Consider the following 15022-nt stretch of genomic DNA (forward strand, 5'->3'; position numbering starts at 1 on the left):
CTTTCTTTTTTGATTATAGAGGTAAGTGCGTTTTTTGCTGGTACAGTCCTGTTGGGAATGCATCCTTTTCATCTTTTTGGATCTCTGGCAGAAGGAATTTAAAGTCATGAGGGATCCTCAGGAGTTGCTTGTATCTTAATTAGTTGCCCCTCTTCCCCCCCCTCTCTCTTTATTTTTTAATTATCGACTCAAAATGGGTTCTCTGATATGGTTGATGTTACAGGTGTAGTAACGCCTTAAGATTTAGTAAAACAGAAAATCGCGAGTGCACGTTTCTTCCAAGCCACCAAATTACGCTCGGTTCGTTAACGCACTGCAAGTCATTCCGCTCAGCTCGGCAGAATAAAAATAAAAAAGAGTATTCATCTATCTCGTCATCTCAAGTACCCCCTCATGCCTGCACCTTACTGCTTCTGTATTCAAACAGAGAGCCTAAACACCACGTCCCCGGGATGGCTTTCTCCGGTTTGCCCAACCTTCCACTGAAGAGACGCAGTTCTTGTTGCGACACGCGAAATTTGCTTCTCGGTCACATTCACACTCCGCCTCAGAAGACTACATTGGTCACAACATGTTAGAAGAAGAAGAAGAAGAAAAGCACTTTGAAGCAACAGGGGCGTCTGAAATCTTTCCGTTTCTTATTTTCAGCTTTTGATTTTCCTCAATTTAGTGCGGGGAATAAACGGTGGCCAATACGCAAACTTGATAGGATTAGGGGGCTGTGTGATTTTAGTCTCGGCGTCGCAGCCGGGTCGGAGACACCCCGGTGTGCAGCTGAAATTGCAGCGCGGATCCCGCGGAGTTACATGAAGGGGCAGCTGGAGAAAGTCCGCTAAATGCGTCTCCATCGTCACTGTCTGGGGCCAGCTCTATTCATGCCCTGCTCCATTGAAATGTACTGTGGGCAAATGCAAGCGTTCCCGCAGACAATACGAACGCACCCCCCTCCCCTAAAAAAACATCATACGTTGTGAGAGCCTGCTGAATGTGGGGACAAAGTCCCCGTGAAAATGCACAAAATAAAAGCCATTTAAGTTCCATACGCACACTGGGCCGTTACATCAGCAGTGCCTCGAAACAAATATCTTAATGAGCAAGCAGAAATAAACGCGGTTTGCAGTCAGATAAAACCTCCTGCTCATGTGGCCGACTGGCAATCTAAAGTCAATCTATGGTCGAATGCTCTCTCGATACAAACCTGCTATTTATCCCATTGGATCAGTGCAATAAAGTGGGCGCCTTCAGTTCTGTGGCACTGTGTATAATCTGGATGTATTATTGGCAACGCCAGAGCAGGGACAGTTGTTAATCCAATTTAGCCTGGCCTTTTATCTTTATGCAATGATAAGGTCACCCCGGCTTTAAATAATGACGTATACATATGATGTATGTATGATTTCAGTTAATCAATAGCAGATGCAAACTTGACTTCAGTTGTCAAGTAATGTGATGGTGTCTCTTTGTTGTTCGGTGTGTGAGAGACAAAGAAATAAATAGCCCGTTAAACATAGCAGACCCAATTGTCTTCACTGATGACTGCCTGGGGCAAAAGTCCCCAGTCAATTGCTTTCACAGGGAATTCACATTGCAGATTAACAACTAACCAGGTCACTACAGACAGAATATTCGATTGCCAGAAGAGTGAAAGCATAAAATATGAATGACTGTGTTAGGGAGGAAAAGTAATAACAGGACTTTTATAACTACCAGGTCATATTTCAGATTCAACACTATGTTCCGAGGAGGCCTAATTCAGTTCTTTTCATAATTTATTCAGCCACTAAGCAGTGACCTTTTAACATCTATTCCAAGCTTTAAAAGTAAAATAATGTCATATTGGTTCCTGAAAGTAAATGTGTAAAGCACAAATTCTGCAGGAAAACCTTTTGTGAGCACTGTGACTCAGGAAAAACTGTACATGGGCCAGTAGGGAGGTTAACAAATCTCAGTATTGTAGGTAGGTGTCGGGCCTGTGCTGAGATGGGCTCCCGAGAGCAGCTTAACATGAGTATTCAATGTTTTGCTGTTTGCTTGTCACATCTAGACACACACACACATTTCATCTTGCAGTGCCTACCACCCCCATGTGGGGAAAAACCACTGCAGCTGCCATAGATCTCTCCTTTCAGGCGGTTACAAAAGAGAGACCCCCGTCTATCCAAGGCCTGTCCCTGCTCTTAATGGGCCAGCACAAGTATCATCTGGTCAGCCCATCTAAAAAGGCAGCACCAGGAGGCCACATACCAAATCTGTGAAACTATCGAGAGATTTTGGCCCATTTTCTCTTTGGCTGAAATGTGTCCTGTGTCCCTGTGAATTCAGATGTGACCATGAATGTTCCATTGTGTGCCGGCTCCACAGCAGGCCGCTGCCCGGTGTTGTGGCATACAACTTACTAATACGGAAATCAATGGCAGACACAAGGCTTCACATGGCACATGGAAAATGTAAAAAACACACATTGTTTAAGAGCAGAAAATCATGAAATAAATTACAAATGAACACTACACTTTGCACTTCGTATCAGGTTCGCTTCAACTGTCCTTAGCCATAATAAGTAATACATTTATTTAAATGATCTCACGACCATGAAGGTTTCTAGTTTTACCTTGCAAAACTACGCTGCAAATCCAAAAACATTTGCAAAACCAAAATCAAAATAAATAAATAAAATAACCCACATTAACAATAATGTGTGGCATCAATCATAATTCAAAACAATATTATGACTTAGAATAAATAATCAACAGCGGATACAAACAACATTGATTTCCCAATGGAGAGCTCTACTGTGGTTCAAAATTAATTTCAGGGCTCATGAATAATTTAATAGTCAGCCATTGCTTCTTCTACAAACCCACCTCCCCTTAAATTAATGTAATATTTTTCTGTATTTTACTAAAAGTCATTATAATCCGCACTACTTTTGACAGGCAAGAAATTGGTTCTATTGGAGGTTTTGCAAAGCCTTTCTTGTGCAGTGCATGACGAGGGGGCACGAAGTCTTGGGCTCTGTTATTGCAGACTTAAGTGCATTTATGCGTGTTGAGCTCACAATGGCTATCAGTGTCCAGCTTTGTGCAAGCCTCCCATGCTCTCCACTAAAAGGTAACTAGCTGTACACACACACACACACACACACACACACACGAACACACACACACACGAACACGAACACACACACACACACACACACACACACACACACACACTTTTACCAGGATGCTCAATTGAACTTTGCCAGTTCAGATTAAATGAAGCAGAAGCCACTTTGACTGCTACAGAAATCCCCTGTCAGCTGGCGGAGCTTATTAGAGCGATGGAGAAAGACATCCATCACTAAAAATGTTTAACTCGGCCTCCATTGCCCTGAAAAATTATTGTGTGTGCATTAACATAGCGTGTGTGTGTGTGTGTGTGTGTGTGTGTGTGTGTGTGTGTGTGTGTGTGTGTGTGTGTGAGTACACTTCCATGTGTTGACATTATTAGTAAATGCAAAAGAAAAGGCTTGCAAAATGGACAATATAAAATAGAGGCATTTTTGAATTGCCTGAATGAAATGTTTTAATACCTAAACCCCCTCTGTTGAGGCTACAAGGTCCACATGCTTGCCTTGTAGCGAACAATGGAGAGGGGCCACTCTCCTGAAATCCGATGAGCGTGGAAAAAGAAAAGGGAGCAAAAAAAAACAGCCAAGCATCTCGGCCTGACTATGCTCCTCGTAAAAGTAAGCATGATGACTTTAAAGCAGACGTCTGATAAACCCCCCACAAAATAACGTCACACTGAGGCCTATGATGCATTATGTTTTTGCTCTTTCTGATTATTTTTACACTAGGGCTCATAAAATAATAAATAACCATGCACGTGCCCCTTGTACTGGACACTGAGCCAGATGATGTTATCTCAGCAGGTAGCAGAGTTGTAGTGGCCAAAGAAAGTTGAACAAACTGGAAATGTTGCACCATATCATATATGTGTTTTCTTTTCATTTTATTCAGAGAACCATCGTCACAACCCTAAAAGCCTATCATTCTAAATGTAGATAGGTCTTGCTGGGTTCTTAATCTGTAATGCTAAGAATTCAAGGATTCAAATCAAGACGACTTAACGTTATTCAGAGGAGGGAGAACTTTACAAAATGAGGTGAAAAGGGCCATTTCAAATTGAAATAGCTTGACTAAGAGCTGCAATAAAAGTTCATTCCAACAGACAGACAGCACATATCCCTCTATCATCTCGCCATTTTCTCAAACTCAATTACTGAATTTAATCTCCTTTTTTTTACCCCTCGTCAGACTCTTTTATTCCAGAAGTTAGTGGAGGTCACATCTGGTGCTTTTTCCCCAGACTTTAATCTACAACTAATGTAATAGTGGACAAGGGGGCCGTGTTTAGATTGAACAGAAGGAAGGGGTGGCGTTATTATTAGACAGCATCTCAGGAGTTGTAATCGAGTTTCAAGCCTCTCAGTTCCCTAATCTTCTCCTTGTCAAGGGCTACAACTGTTAAATGGCTGGGCCCCTTGTTCCTAATTTACCTTTACATGTTTTACAGCAAACACTGGCAGCAAGCAGGTCACATGAATGGTCACATATAAGGACACAAAGCTATTGTGTTGAAAGAGGAAACATAACATTTTCTTTGGCGAAGGGAATTCTATTTTTACAAACAGAAACAGCATTCATAGAGGATGGGTGGGGGTAAGGGGTCACAGAGAGAGAGAGTGACAGGGATGGATGCAGCAGCCGCACTCTTCTCCATACAAAATACAAATCGGCCTCATTTGTCACGGGTGCTTTTTAACAATGCAAGTAATTCATTAAGAATGGACTGGATCCATTTTTCCTGTCATGTGGAGTCTGTACTTGCTTGGTTTCTAAACTCGCACAGGACTAGTTCTCTTGTAAAACACCAAACGCTCAACTAAGCAGTGAACTGGACTGAGAAAGGCACAGGGACTCAGCCCTCAGCCATTGTGTTGGGGTCTATATCACTGTTGTCTTTCGTGTACATAGACATTCTTTCTTGTATCACCATAGAAAAGAAATGTGGTGTGTTAGAGTAACGGGCTGTAAAAGGTCAAATGATAGGCGGGAAGAAGACGTATTTCTAAATAAGAATTCACAATGTAAGGAAGGTTAGAGTTGAGTATCAAACACATTCCTGAACTTAATTAGATTTCTTCAGTATCAACATGTAGTTCACTAAAGGTTTCATACTAAAATCCTGAAATGAGTGACTTGAATGTAAAGGGGAGAGTGATGTATTTTACAATTTCTACAAGATTTTGTTATTCACTCTTGTTTCGCCTGATAATCAAGACATTACTCTGTACTGACTGAATGTGGGCACTAAGTATGTTTGTCTTTGGTTATTTTTCAGAGCACTGTCACAGATGTGAGGACGGCACATACGAGTCAAGCTGCAGATGCATGAGGGGGTCTGGGGCCAGAAGGATAAGCACCTTGCCCTGTTTTGCTCCATAAAGGAAAGGAGAACATTGATTATCTGCTTCAGGAAAAGGGACCAAAGCCCTGGATTAATGTGTATACAGGCACGACAAGGGAGCAGAGGATTCTGGGTTACCTGAAGACCTGGAGTACACGAGTGAACAGGCCCGTATTGAGCCTGTGGCACAGGGGATTGGCATGGCTCAGACCAGCTTTGTGTCAACTCATCATGCCTGTCAGGCTTGATTGCAGAAAGGAGCCTTCGTCCTACACGCGGAACACTATACAACACCCAAAAAATCTAACTTGCAGTTATGGCTGTTGAGCTTAACGGCTATTAGGATTTTTAATATTACCTGCGAGTGCATGTTTTGTCAGTGAGAGGGGATGCTTTTTTCTACAGGCTTATCTGCCATGGTAAAGGCATTGAACGCATGAGCCTCTGACTACACAGAGGAGGTCATCGTCCAAACAAGGATCAGCTCAGCAAACACTGACCAGGTCAGGATATCACCAGAAACCCCTCGGACAAACCTTTTCCTTTCAGAAAGGATAAGAACAAATTCAAGAGGAAATCTTGATTGGATTTTTGGTGGCTGGAACGGATTTACCACGTCGTATAAATCAGGTATGACAAAAACGGATGGCTTTGCTTTTGTCCACTTCACTGACCAGACCACAATTTCTAATGAGACATGCAGGAAGAGAGGTCATGGCAGGAATGCATAAATAAAGCAATAAATCAGTATTAACCTAATTAAAAGAGAACTACACATCAATAGTGGAAAAAAAAGAGACAGACAAGCAGTTGGCACATTCTGCTTTGTGTCACGGTTTTGTTAATATCAATTTATATACTGTAAAACTCAATTAGATACATTTGAAACATACCGCATTTTCTGTGGATGGATAAATGAAGCTCACAAAACTCAGAAAACCTGACCCTTTTGGATCTAAACCGGCTAAAGACTTTTATCAAACCTCTGTTCTGTAGAGAGAGAGTATCTCGCTTCCTTTCCTCCCTTGTAAGAGCCTAGTTAAACCCTAGAATTTGAATGGCGGAAAGGCATGGGTAATGATCTAACAGGACTTAAAGAGTATGTCAGTTCCACAACAGCCTGACTTTGTTCACTCTCGTGGTCTGTAGCGATGAAAGGCAGCCTTGAGATACAGAAAATGTGTAAAACTACTAACGGATGCTATTACATTTCACAAGTCAGAGTCGACACACAGACATTCAATTAACAAAGCTCAGAAGTTGGAAATGTTTTTTAAGAGAAGTTCGGATTCTAATGCAGGTTACCGTTTAAAGGTTTAATCCTAGAAATATACAGATGACATATAGATAGCTCTGAAGCAAAGAGCTTATTGTAAGGGTAAAAAAAAAGTCTCACTCTTATTTTTAATGTCTGGCAATACTAATGATCAATTCATATACATTTAATAGGAGGATTTCAAACTGATTCTTTCAGCAGCTATTTAATCTAGAAAGTGCTGCAGGCAGCAATTCAAACACCCTGCAATTATGAGAACAGGAATTTGGCTCTCCTTTAAAGGCCTTTGCATTAAATGTACCCTTGTGTCTTCTCCCTAGGGGCTCTTGAGTGATTAGACTGCCAGGCAACACCGCTTCAAGATGGTGCGTCAATGCAAGGCCTTTATCCTCTTCCTCATCAGGGTTGGGCTGCTGCTGGGTCTTGCTAACCCCCTGGTGACCTCCGCCTCGTGTCCCTCAGCCTGCCGCTGCGATGGGACCTTCATCTACTGTAATGACCGTGGTCTGACTTCCATTCCTACTGGTCTGCCCCAGGATGCTACAGTGCTCTTTCTGCAAAACAATCGCATCAAGAGTTCAGGCATCCCTGCAGAGCTCCGCAGGCTGGTCAATGTGGAGAAGATCTACCTATACTGTAACAACCTGGATGAGTTCCCCACTAACCTTCCTCTTGGACTAAAGGAGCTCCACCTTCAGGAGAACAACGTGCGGATGATTACCCATTCTTCCTTAGCTCAAATTCCCTACATTGAGGAGCTTCATCTGGATGATAACTCGGTATCTGCAGTCAGCATAGAGGATGGGGCCTTTCGGGACAGCAATCACCTCAGACTGCTTTTTCTCTCCAGAAACCACCTAAGTACGATCCCTCCAGGCCTACCCATGAGCATTGAGGAGCTGCGCTTTGATGACAACCGCATCTCCTCCATTTCAGAGCAGTCGCTGCAAGATCTGATCAACCTGAAGAGACTAATCCTGGATGGTAACCTGCTCAACAACAATGGGATTGGAGAGATGGCTCTCATAAACCTGATCAACCTGACTGAGCTCTCGCTAATGAGGAACTCCTTGACATCGCCGCCAGCCAACTTGCCAGGCAACAGTTTGGAGAAGCTGCAGCTACAAGATAATCACATTAATCGGGTCCCGCCAGGGGCTTTTGCCTTCCTTAGGCAGCTGTATCGCCTGGACCTGTCTGGCAACAACCTGAGCACCCTCCCACAGGGTGTATTTGAAGATCTGGACAATCTTACACAGCTCCTGCTGCGCAACAACCCCTGGCAATGCAGTTGCGGGATGAAATGGGTGCGTGACTGGTTGCGGTCGTTGCCGTCTAAGGTGAATGTACGTGGCTTCATGTGCCAGGGTCCTGATAAGGTCAAAGGCATGGCAATCAAAGACCTAACTACAGACATGTTTGACTGCACAGATTCAGAACTCATCTCCACGTATGAGACAAGCACAGTCTCCAACACGGTGCGCCCCACACAGCCCCAGTGGCCCCTATTTGTGACTAAAAGACCTGTAATAAAAGGGCCTGACTTTGGTAAGAAGTACCGCAGCACGACCACCTCTTCAGGCAGAAAGATCATCACCATCAGTGTGAAGTCAAGTAGTACAGATGCAATACACATATCATGGAGGGTGTCGCAGCCCATGACTGCCCTACGGCTCAGCTGGCTGAAGCTGGGACACAGCCCTGCCTTTGGCTCCATCACTGAGACCATTGTGCAGGGGGAGAAGAAGGAGTACCTGCTCACGGCACTGGAGCCAGAGTCTTCCTACAGGATATGCATGGTTCCCATGGAGACCAGCAACATTTACCTGTCAGATGAGACCCCTGTTTGCATCGAGACAGAGACTGGTTCTCACAAATCATACAACCCGACGACAACTTTAAACAGAGAGCAGGAAAAAGAGCCTTACAAAAATTCCAGTCTGCCTTTGGCTGCTATCATTGGAGGGGCTGTGGCTCTTTTGGCAATAATCATGTTGGCACTGGTGTGCTGGTACGTCCACAGGAACGGTTCACTTTTTTCCAGAAACTGCACCTACAACAAAGGCCGTCGGAGAAAGGATGACTATGCTGAGGCTGGCACAAAGAAGGACACCTCCATCCTCGAAATACGAGAGACTTCTTTTCAGATGATACCTGTAAATCACCTGCCTGTGTCCAAGGAGGACTTTGTGATACACACGATTTTCCCACCTAATGGACTGACTTTATACAAAAGCCCACATAACGAGAACAGTATTAGCAACAGGAGCTACAGAGACAGTGGAATACCAGATTCAGACCATTCCCATTCATGATATTGCGCATGGTCATTTGTGATGAGTGCGTGACATAAACAGAGTGGCAAGACTTTTACAAAACACTGGATCTATAAGACTAAGGAAGCAATGTTCTGTACATTTGCCATATAATTTATATTTAAGGACATTTTATGGAGGATGAAGAACGTTCCAGTTGCAGGACATCACTGAACCATCAGTGGGTATTGTAACTAACTGCAATTCTATATTTTAGGAATTTGTAGTAATTTGTACTGTATTTCCTTTGCTTAAGGTTATCGACCAACTAAAAGAAACTCTGTGTTCTACTGAGATATGATGACTTGTCAACTGTGAAAGTGGGTTTTCATTGCTGTGTTGAACAATCAGACCTTAGAAAACCTTGTAGTATAAGCACAGGTCATTCTTTTAACTTTGTGGCTGTCTGAAAAACAAAAAGGCAAAAAAATGACATGAAGTAAACCAAGGCACAGCTGATCGAGTAATTCGCAAAGCAGGCATGTTGCCCTCAAAAAGAATGAGCAGTCAGTAGCTGTCTCCACATAATGCGGACCAATATATTCACCTGGTTGGAGTACGAGTAACTAAAGATGAAGTGCCATGCTTTATTTCTCTGCTTTGTTCGATGTGTGATTTTTCTTTCTGTTTTTGCAAGAGGAGGAAACACAGCAAAGCAACCCAAGCAGGGTTCCAGTGTTTCCGATAGGATTGTAAACCACAGCACAGGGCAGATAAAGCACACCGACCTTAAGGAGCTCTCTGCTCCTCAAAACAAGTAGACTGGACAGGCTGACACAGAGGACCCCCCACTATCTCTATTTGTAGAAGCCAACAATGGCCAAACGACAATGGCGGCATTCTTTAGTACCATGTACCATACGTCATTCTAGTCACCGGGCCGAAAAGACAAAACACGATAGCTTCCATTAGAATTACCAGTGTCAGCAACTCCTTGTTATGAGTATTATTTTGTATTATTTTCCAAATGAACACACTGTTATGTTTCCACAATTTGAATTTAACCGTTCTTAACAATTGAAAACCAAAGTGCATTGTATGCCCTTTGGCCAGTCTTGTATGTGCCTTGATCCAATGCTTATTGTATTTAGCTTTTTAAGAAACCAGTGACTTTTTTTCATACACACTTGAATATGAAAAATATTGGTCATATTACAGAATAAAAGTGGACAAAAATAACTTTGCTCTTCCTTACCTTATACACCCAACTCAAAATACTACTTTGGTTTATTTGTTCGGTTAAATCATTATTATCACATCATGCTTGGCTGTGATTGCTCAATTTCCTTTTTTTCTACTCAAGCAAATGATATATTTGTACAAACGTGAACTGCCCTGGAGTATGCCAGAAGACTATAGGGGACATGTGTTATTCATTCATGTCTCAAAATACTGTCTAGGTGCACAATCTAACAACGCTTGATGATGAAAAACATAACCTCCTGCATTTTTATCCTACTCAATGATCTGAACTCTGAGGTCTTAAGTTCATAGTCTTAAACCCACATCTCTCCTTTCAAGACATTGTGAACTCTTTAACAATAACCAAGATACTGTTCTTGAAACCCAGTTTTCCACTCCATGGGCAGTCAGCAGAGCAACATCTGCTTGGGGCTGCTGTTGTTCTTTCATGCGGTGAAGCCATGTGTGACTTATCCGATTGGCCAGAGAGAGAAATGTCACAGTAGAGTAGAAATAGGCTGTGGAGAGATTGGACTCTAGGGTTTGATGAACCTCCCAGGCACCCGGGCAACCGAAAACTAATGACGAGGCACCATATGGAGGGTGGTACAGGCAGACCCTGATGGGGATGCCCGTCTCTGCAGAGGACAAAGTATATATACACTGCTCCGGGCTCCAGGCAGTACACTTAATGACATGGTTGCAGCTCACCACGGCAAGGGGCCATGAAAAGGTACACATGCAAAAGCAGTAAAATAGCTTATTAGCCCATTTTACAAATGCATCCAACAGAACATCTTGTGAAAGCTAGCATGAAGTTAATGTATTGCAGATTATACTCACTAGACTCTAGCACTGACCGTACTCCCACACAAAAGCATAAGTATTCAGTGTGTATCACAAAAAATATTGCATACCCACATTTACACGCTCACAAGCTCCTAACACTGGGAAAGCTTTAATTACAGTAAGAGAGCCGCTAAAAGCTGCACACGCTATCCAAACCTTAAGTATACACTAAGCCTGGCCTTTACACTAAATATATATCCCATTAACTTGAAACTAAAGTAAACAGACAGCCTACTTTTAAAATACTGAATAGTAATAGTTTCCATATGAACAGTCAGTGCTAAGCCTTAGTTTTCTTTTTTACTTTACTCAGATCCAATAGTACTAAATGATAAAAGCTTTGAATTTTGGTCAGAGGTAACATTTATCACACTTTTTAAGGTGGCATTCTACAGACACATACAATAAAAACAATGTGCTGTGATCCGATGTCAGGTAAATTATTAAACAAAAAGGCGTACGGTTTTGTCACCGCTATTAACGGCTTTCACAGCATCAACTTCTCGCTGAATGAGAAAACCTCTGAAAGTGTTATTCTGGAGCCAGCAAGACTAAACATATTGGACCGATGAGATCACTGCAATTTCTTCCGGTAGGACAGCATTGTTTTATGTTATTGATGAGCTTTGGGGATTTAGTTAATTACTCACATGGGTTTGTAGTGACTAATGTATGCAGACCACTTTAAAGCTCTGACAATGAGCAAACTGCTCTCACATTTTCACTCACCTGTGTGATAAATTACAGTTTAGCCAAATGGTGAAAGGAGCATGCTATTGTTGTGACTTTCACTAAAAATAATACATTAACCAGAGCAGCTTTGTGAAGTTTGGCTGACAAAAGTATGAAACAAAATTGATGAACCAGACTGCTGACGACCCTGTATGACCTCACTTATCACTCACGACCCTTGACCCATCCGTCCCTTTAAACAGTTCTTTAATCACTCTCATATTCTCACTGAGGTCAGACACGTCTTTAAACAACACAAGATGTCACATGCATTTGTCTCCTGTGTGACACACACAGAACCTAATTATGTTTGTCTTTTTTGTAACCCAGAGATTAAAACTAATGGTGGCAGCTGCACTGTCTGCCCCAAGCCTATTGTAATGTACTGGTCAGGCAGCCGGCTACATTTGCATTCCTATAGATGCTAATATCAAAGCGCCCGTGGATGACCTCACTGTGGCCAATAGCAGAGCATGGTTCTTCTCCGTCAACACCATTAGCGCGATCAAAAAAAAAAGGCAAAGCAAAGGACTTGTGACCCTATAACTGATTAGATGTCAGTGAGTTCAGGTCATACTCAGTTCAAGAGATGAAAAATGGATGCATATCAGTGCCCCCAAAACATAGCCAGTCATCAGGGACTCTGATTGGCAACCTGTCCACCAAAAGGATGGTTATCTCAGGAGAAACCCCCTTGGCATTCAATACAGGCCATTCTAAACAAGGACGCCAGAAATGATTGGCAAAAACACTACGTAGAAAAGGTCAGCTGTTTAGCTAATGGCTTAATTGTCCTCAAAACCATACAAAGGCACACCAACATAAGGTTAAGCCAATGAGTTGATACAGAGGACCAATTTGAGCTCTTTTGATGTGGTGTATCAACATGATTCGGCACGCTCAGCTGCGGCGCCTTAAAAAAAATAAAGAAAAACTGTACTAAAGTAGAGCGCCTGCTTAGATTTGACACAAAGGAAAACCAAAATCAACAGCAATGTGTTGAAATAAAGTAGATGTCTTGTTATGCGCTAAAAAGTGTTTACCACAGAATAAGAACTTTTAACCTCTTATAGAAAAATAAAATAAAAAGTAATTAAAAAAAAATGCTTCATCAACAACTAAAAAGCCCAAAACAACCACACACAAAAATAAAAGGGGCGCTCGCTGTTCCCTCTTTGCCTCATATCCTGTTGCACACAGCTTGCACATCAAACAGAGCCCTGCTTTAATGGCCTCTAAATGCTGAGCAGAGTTGTGCTGAGGTCAGAAGCCAAACCAAGGCTCGGGGCCTCCCACAAAGTCTGCACCCTGCCAATAAGTTACATTTGCATATACTGTGTGTGTGTGTGTGTGTGTGTGTGTGTGTGTGTGTGTGTGTGTGTGTGTGTGTGTGTGTGTGTGTGTGTGTGTGTGTGTGTGTGTTCATGTTTATAAGGGATAACAAAAATTGTGTCCGCTGCCAAAGTGCTTATGGTTCGTTTACATACTTCTGAATCAAATCCCATTACTCAGGCAAATGTGCCTCTATGAATGCGAACATGCTTGTGAATGTCTAGGTGTGGTCCCAGAGGTAAATGCGAATGAGAGTATGTGATTGAGGCTCCGTCTCCAAACTGCCATACCAGAGACATCTCAAAAAGACTTGTGACGGATCGTGTACATTTTTGCAATGAACAGAAGGAGGTGGGAGCAAACAGCCTGAGGAGACAGGATGTTTTTGATATTGAAGCCATCTTCATCACTCATTCGTGATTACATTGGACAATGAGAGGCTCAGGCTAACCCATGAAAATGTCTGCATGACTGAGTGTAATTATGAATGGTATAGTGGTGATGACTACTTGCCCGGTCATGTGAACGTGTGCACATTGTTCACACATCTAAATGAAACAAAAGTATATGCACGTGAGCAGAATAACCAGCAAACCCCCCCTCCCCTCCTCCTCCTCACAGTCATCCAGAGACTGCCTTGTGACTTTGTTGCTCTCAGTCACAAGTGCAGTCTGGTCTGGCTGTAAAAGAGAGGAGCAGCTAAAAACACTGAGTCTGGTGAGAGACCCATCAGTGTCATGTGCTCCAGTGTGGGGGTGTTGTCCCCATCACTCTGTCTCTGACTGCCCCCCCCTCTATCCTCCAGGCAAAGACCCTCTCCATCTCCTCACATTACTCAGTGACCTGAAACCACGAGGCCAAAAAATCTAACCGGCTCCTCCGTCTTCTTAATGAATCCAATTTTTTGCCTGAGAGCACAAGGCGTGGCCATACATCCATCGCAACTCTAAATTATCTGACATTAATACAAATTAACAGCAGCCACCGCCATCAAGACTGTGCCGCCCCACCATGGCAGACGGTGACAACACATCTATATCGCTGTATGAAGACGGCCACTTATTCTATACCCCAAAATACAGAGTCAATAATCTCATTTAAAACAGGCTATAACCAAAACAAATGCAGAGGAGCTGATTGGTGTCCGTGCCATTGCACTATGAATTATACACAATATGTTATGAAAATATCCATATAATTGACTCTGCTCTATGGCAGCCATTAATTCCTGTCCTCCATTAAGTAGTTTAAATGATCTTGTAAGAGGCCATACATCTCCCGATGCCCTTTATGAGATCAACACCACGTCCCCCTTAGAACTTAATCGACCCTCAATCCCATTTGTCCGTGAAGTCTGATGCAGGGGAATAATTATTTCATTCCTAAAGGTTCTGAGGAATCCAACTTGTCCATTACCCCCAGTAGATGTGCAGCAGGGAGGCCAAGGCTCCTCTTCGATCCATTCTCTTCTCTCATTTATGTTAAGCCAGCTTTAAACGTCAGTACAATATTTGCATGCCAATGTGCATCGGTCTGCAGCTCATTATTTTCAGATGTTGACAGCCTAATCACATGCAAGTTGTGAACCCAATGCTTGCTACAGCCTCGACCTACTGAATAGCAAGCCGAGGATTGTATCTGCAGTGTTTGTCTGCAGTTGTCACTTGTTCACTTTCTGGGGGGAAACACAGAAAACGCAGCACCCTCGCATAGTCAGCTAATCAGTTATAACCGGGAACATTCCACGCTGACCAACAAACACCGCTGTCTTAACAAAGTCTAAATACCATCGATGTAACAAGAAGGTCAATATAAATTATATCAATTACATTCTGAGGCTTTGATTCTCCCGCTCATACGCCTGACTTTCTTCTCCCAAGATGTT

General features: G+C 42.8%; 2 protein-coding genes across 2 annotated transcripts in view; one reads left to right on the forward strand and one right to left on the reverse strand.

The window, feature by feature from the left end:
* macrod2 (mono-ADP ribosylhydrolase 2) overlaps positions 1-15022 on the reverse strand; it is a 417061-nt gene that overhangs the window by 318737 nt on the left and 83302 nt on the right. The window lies entirely within an intron of this gene.
* On the forward strand, positions 7090-9042 carry flrt3 (fibronectin leucine rich transmembrane 3; the record flags this gene model as incomplete). Its single annotated transcript, XM_079229871.1, has 1 exon — positions 7090-9042. The coding sequence occupies one exon, from the start codon at positions 7090-7092 to the stop codon at positions 9040-9042; it is 1953 nt and encodes a 650-aa protein (XP_079085997.1).

The sequence above is a fragment of the Taurulus bubalis genome (genome assembly GCF_910589615.1).
Source record: "Taurulus bubalis genome assembly, chromosome: 14".
Taxonomy (NCBI): domain Eukaryota; kingdom Metazoa; phylum Chordata; class Actinopteri; order Perciformes; family Cottidae; genus Taurulus; species Taurulus bubalis.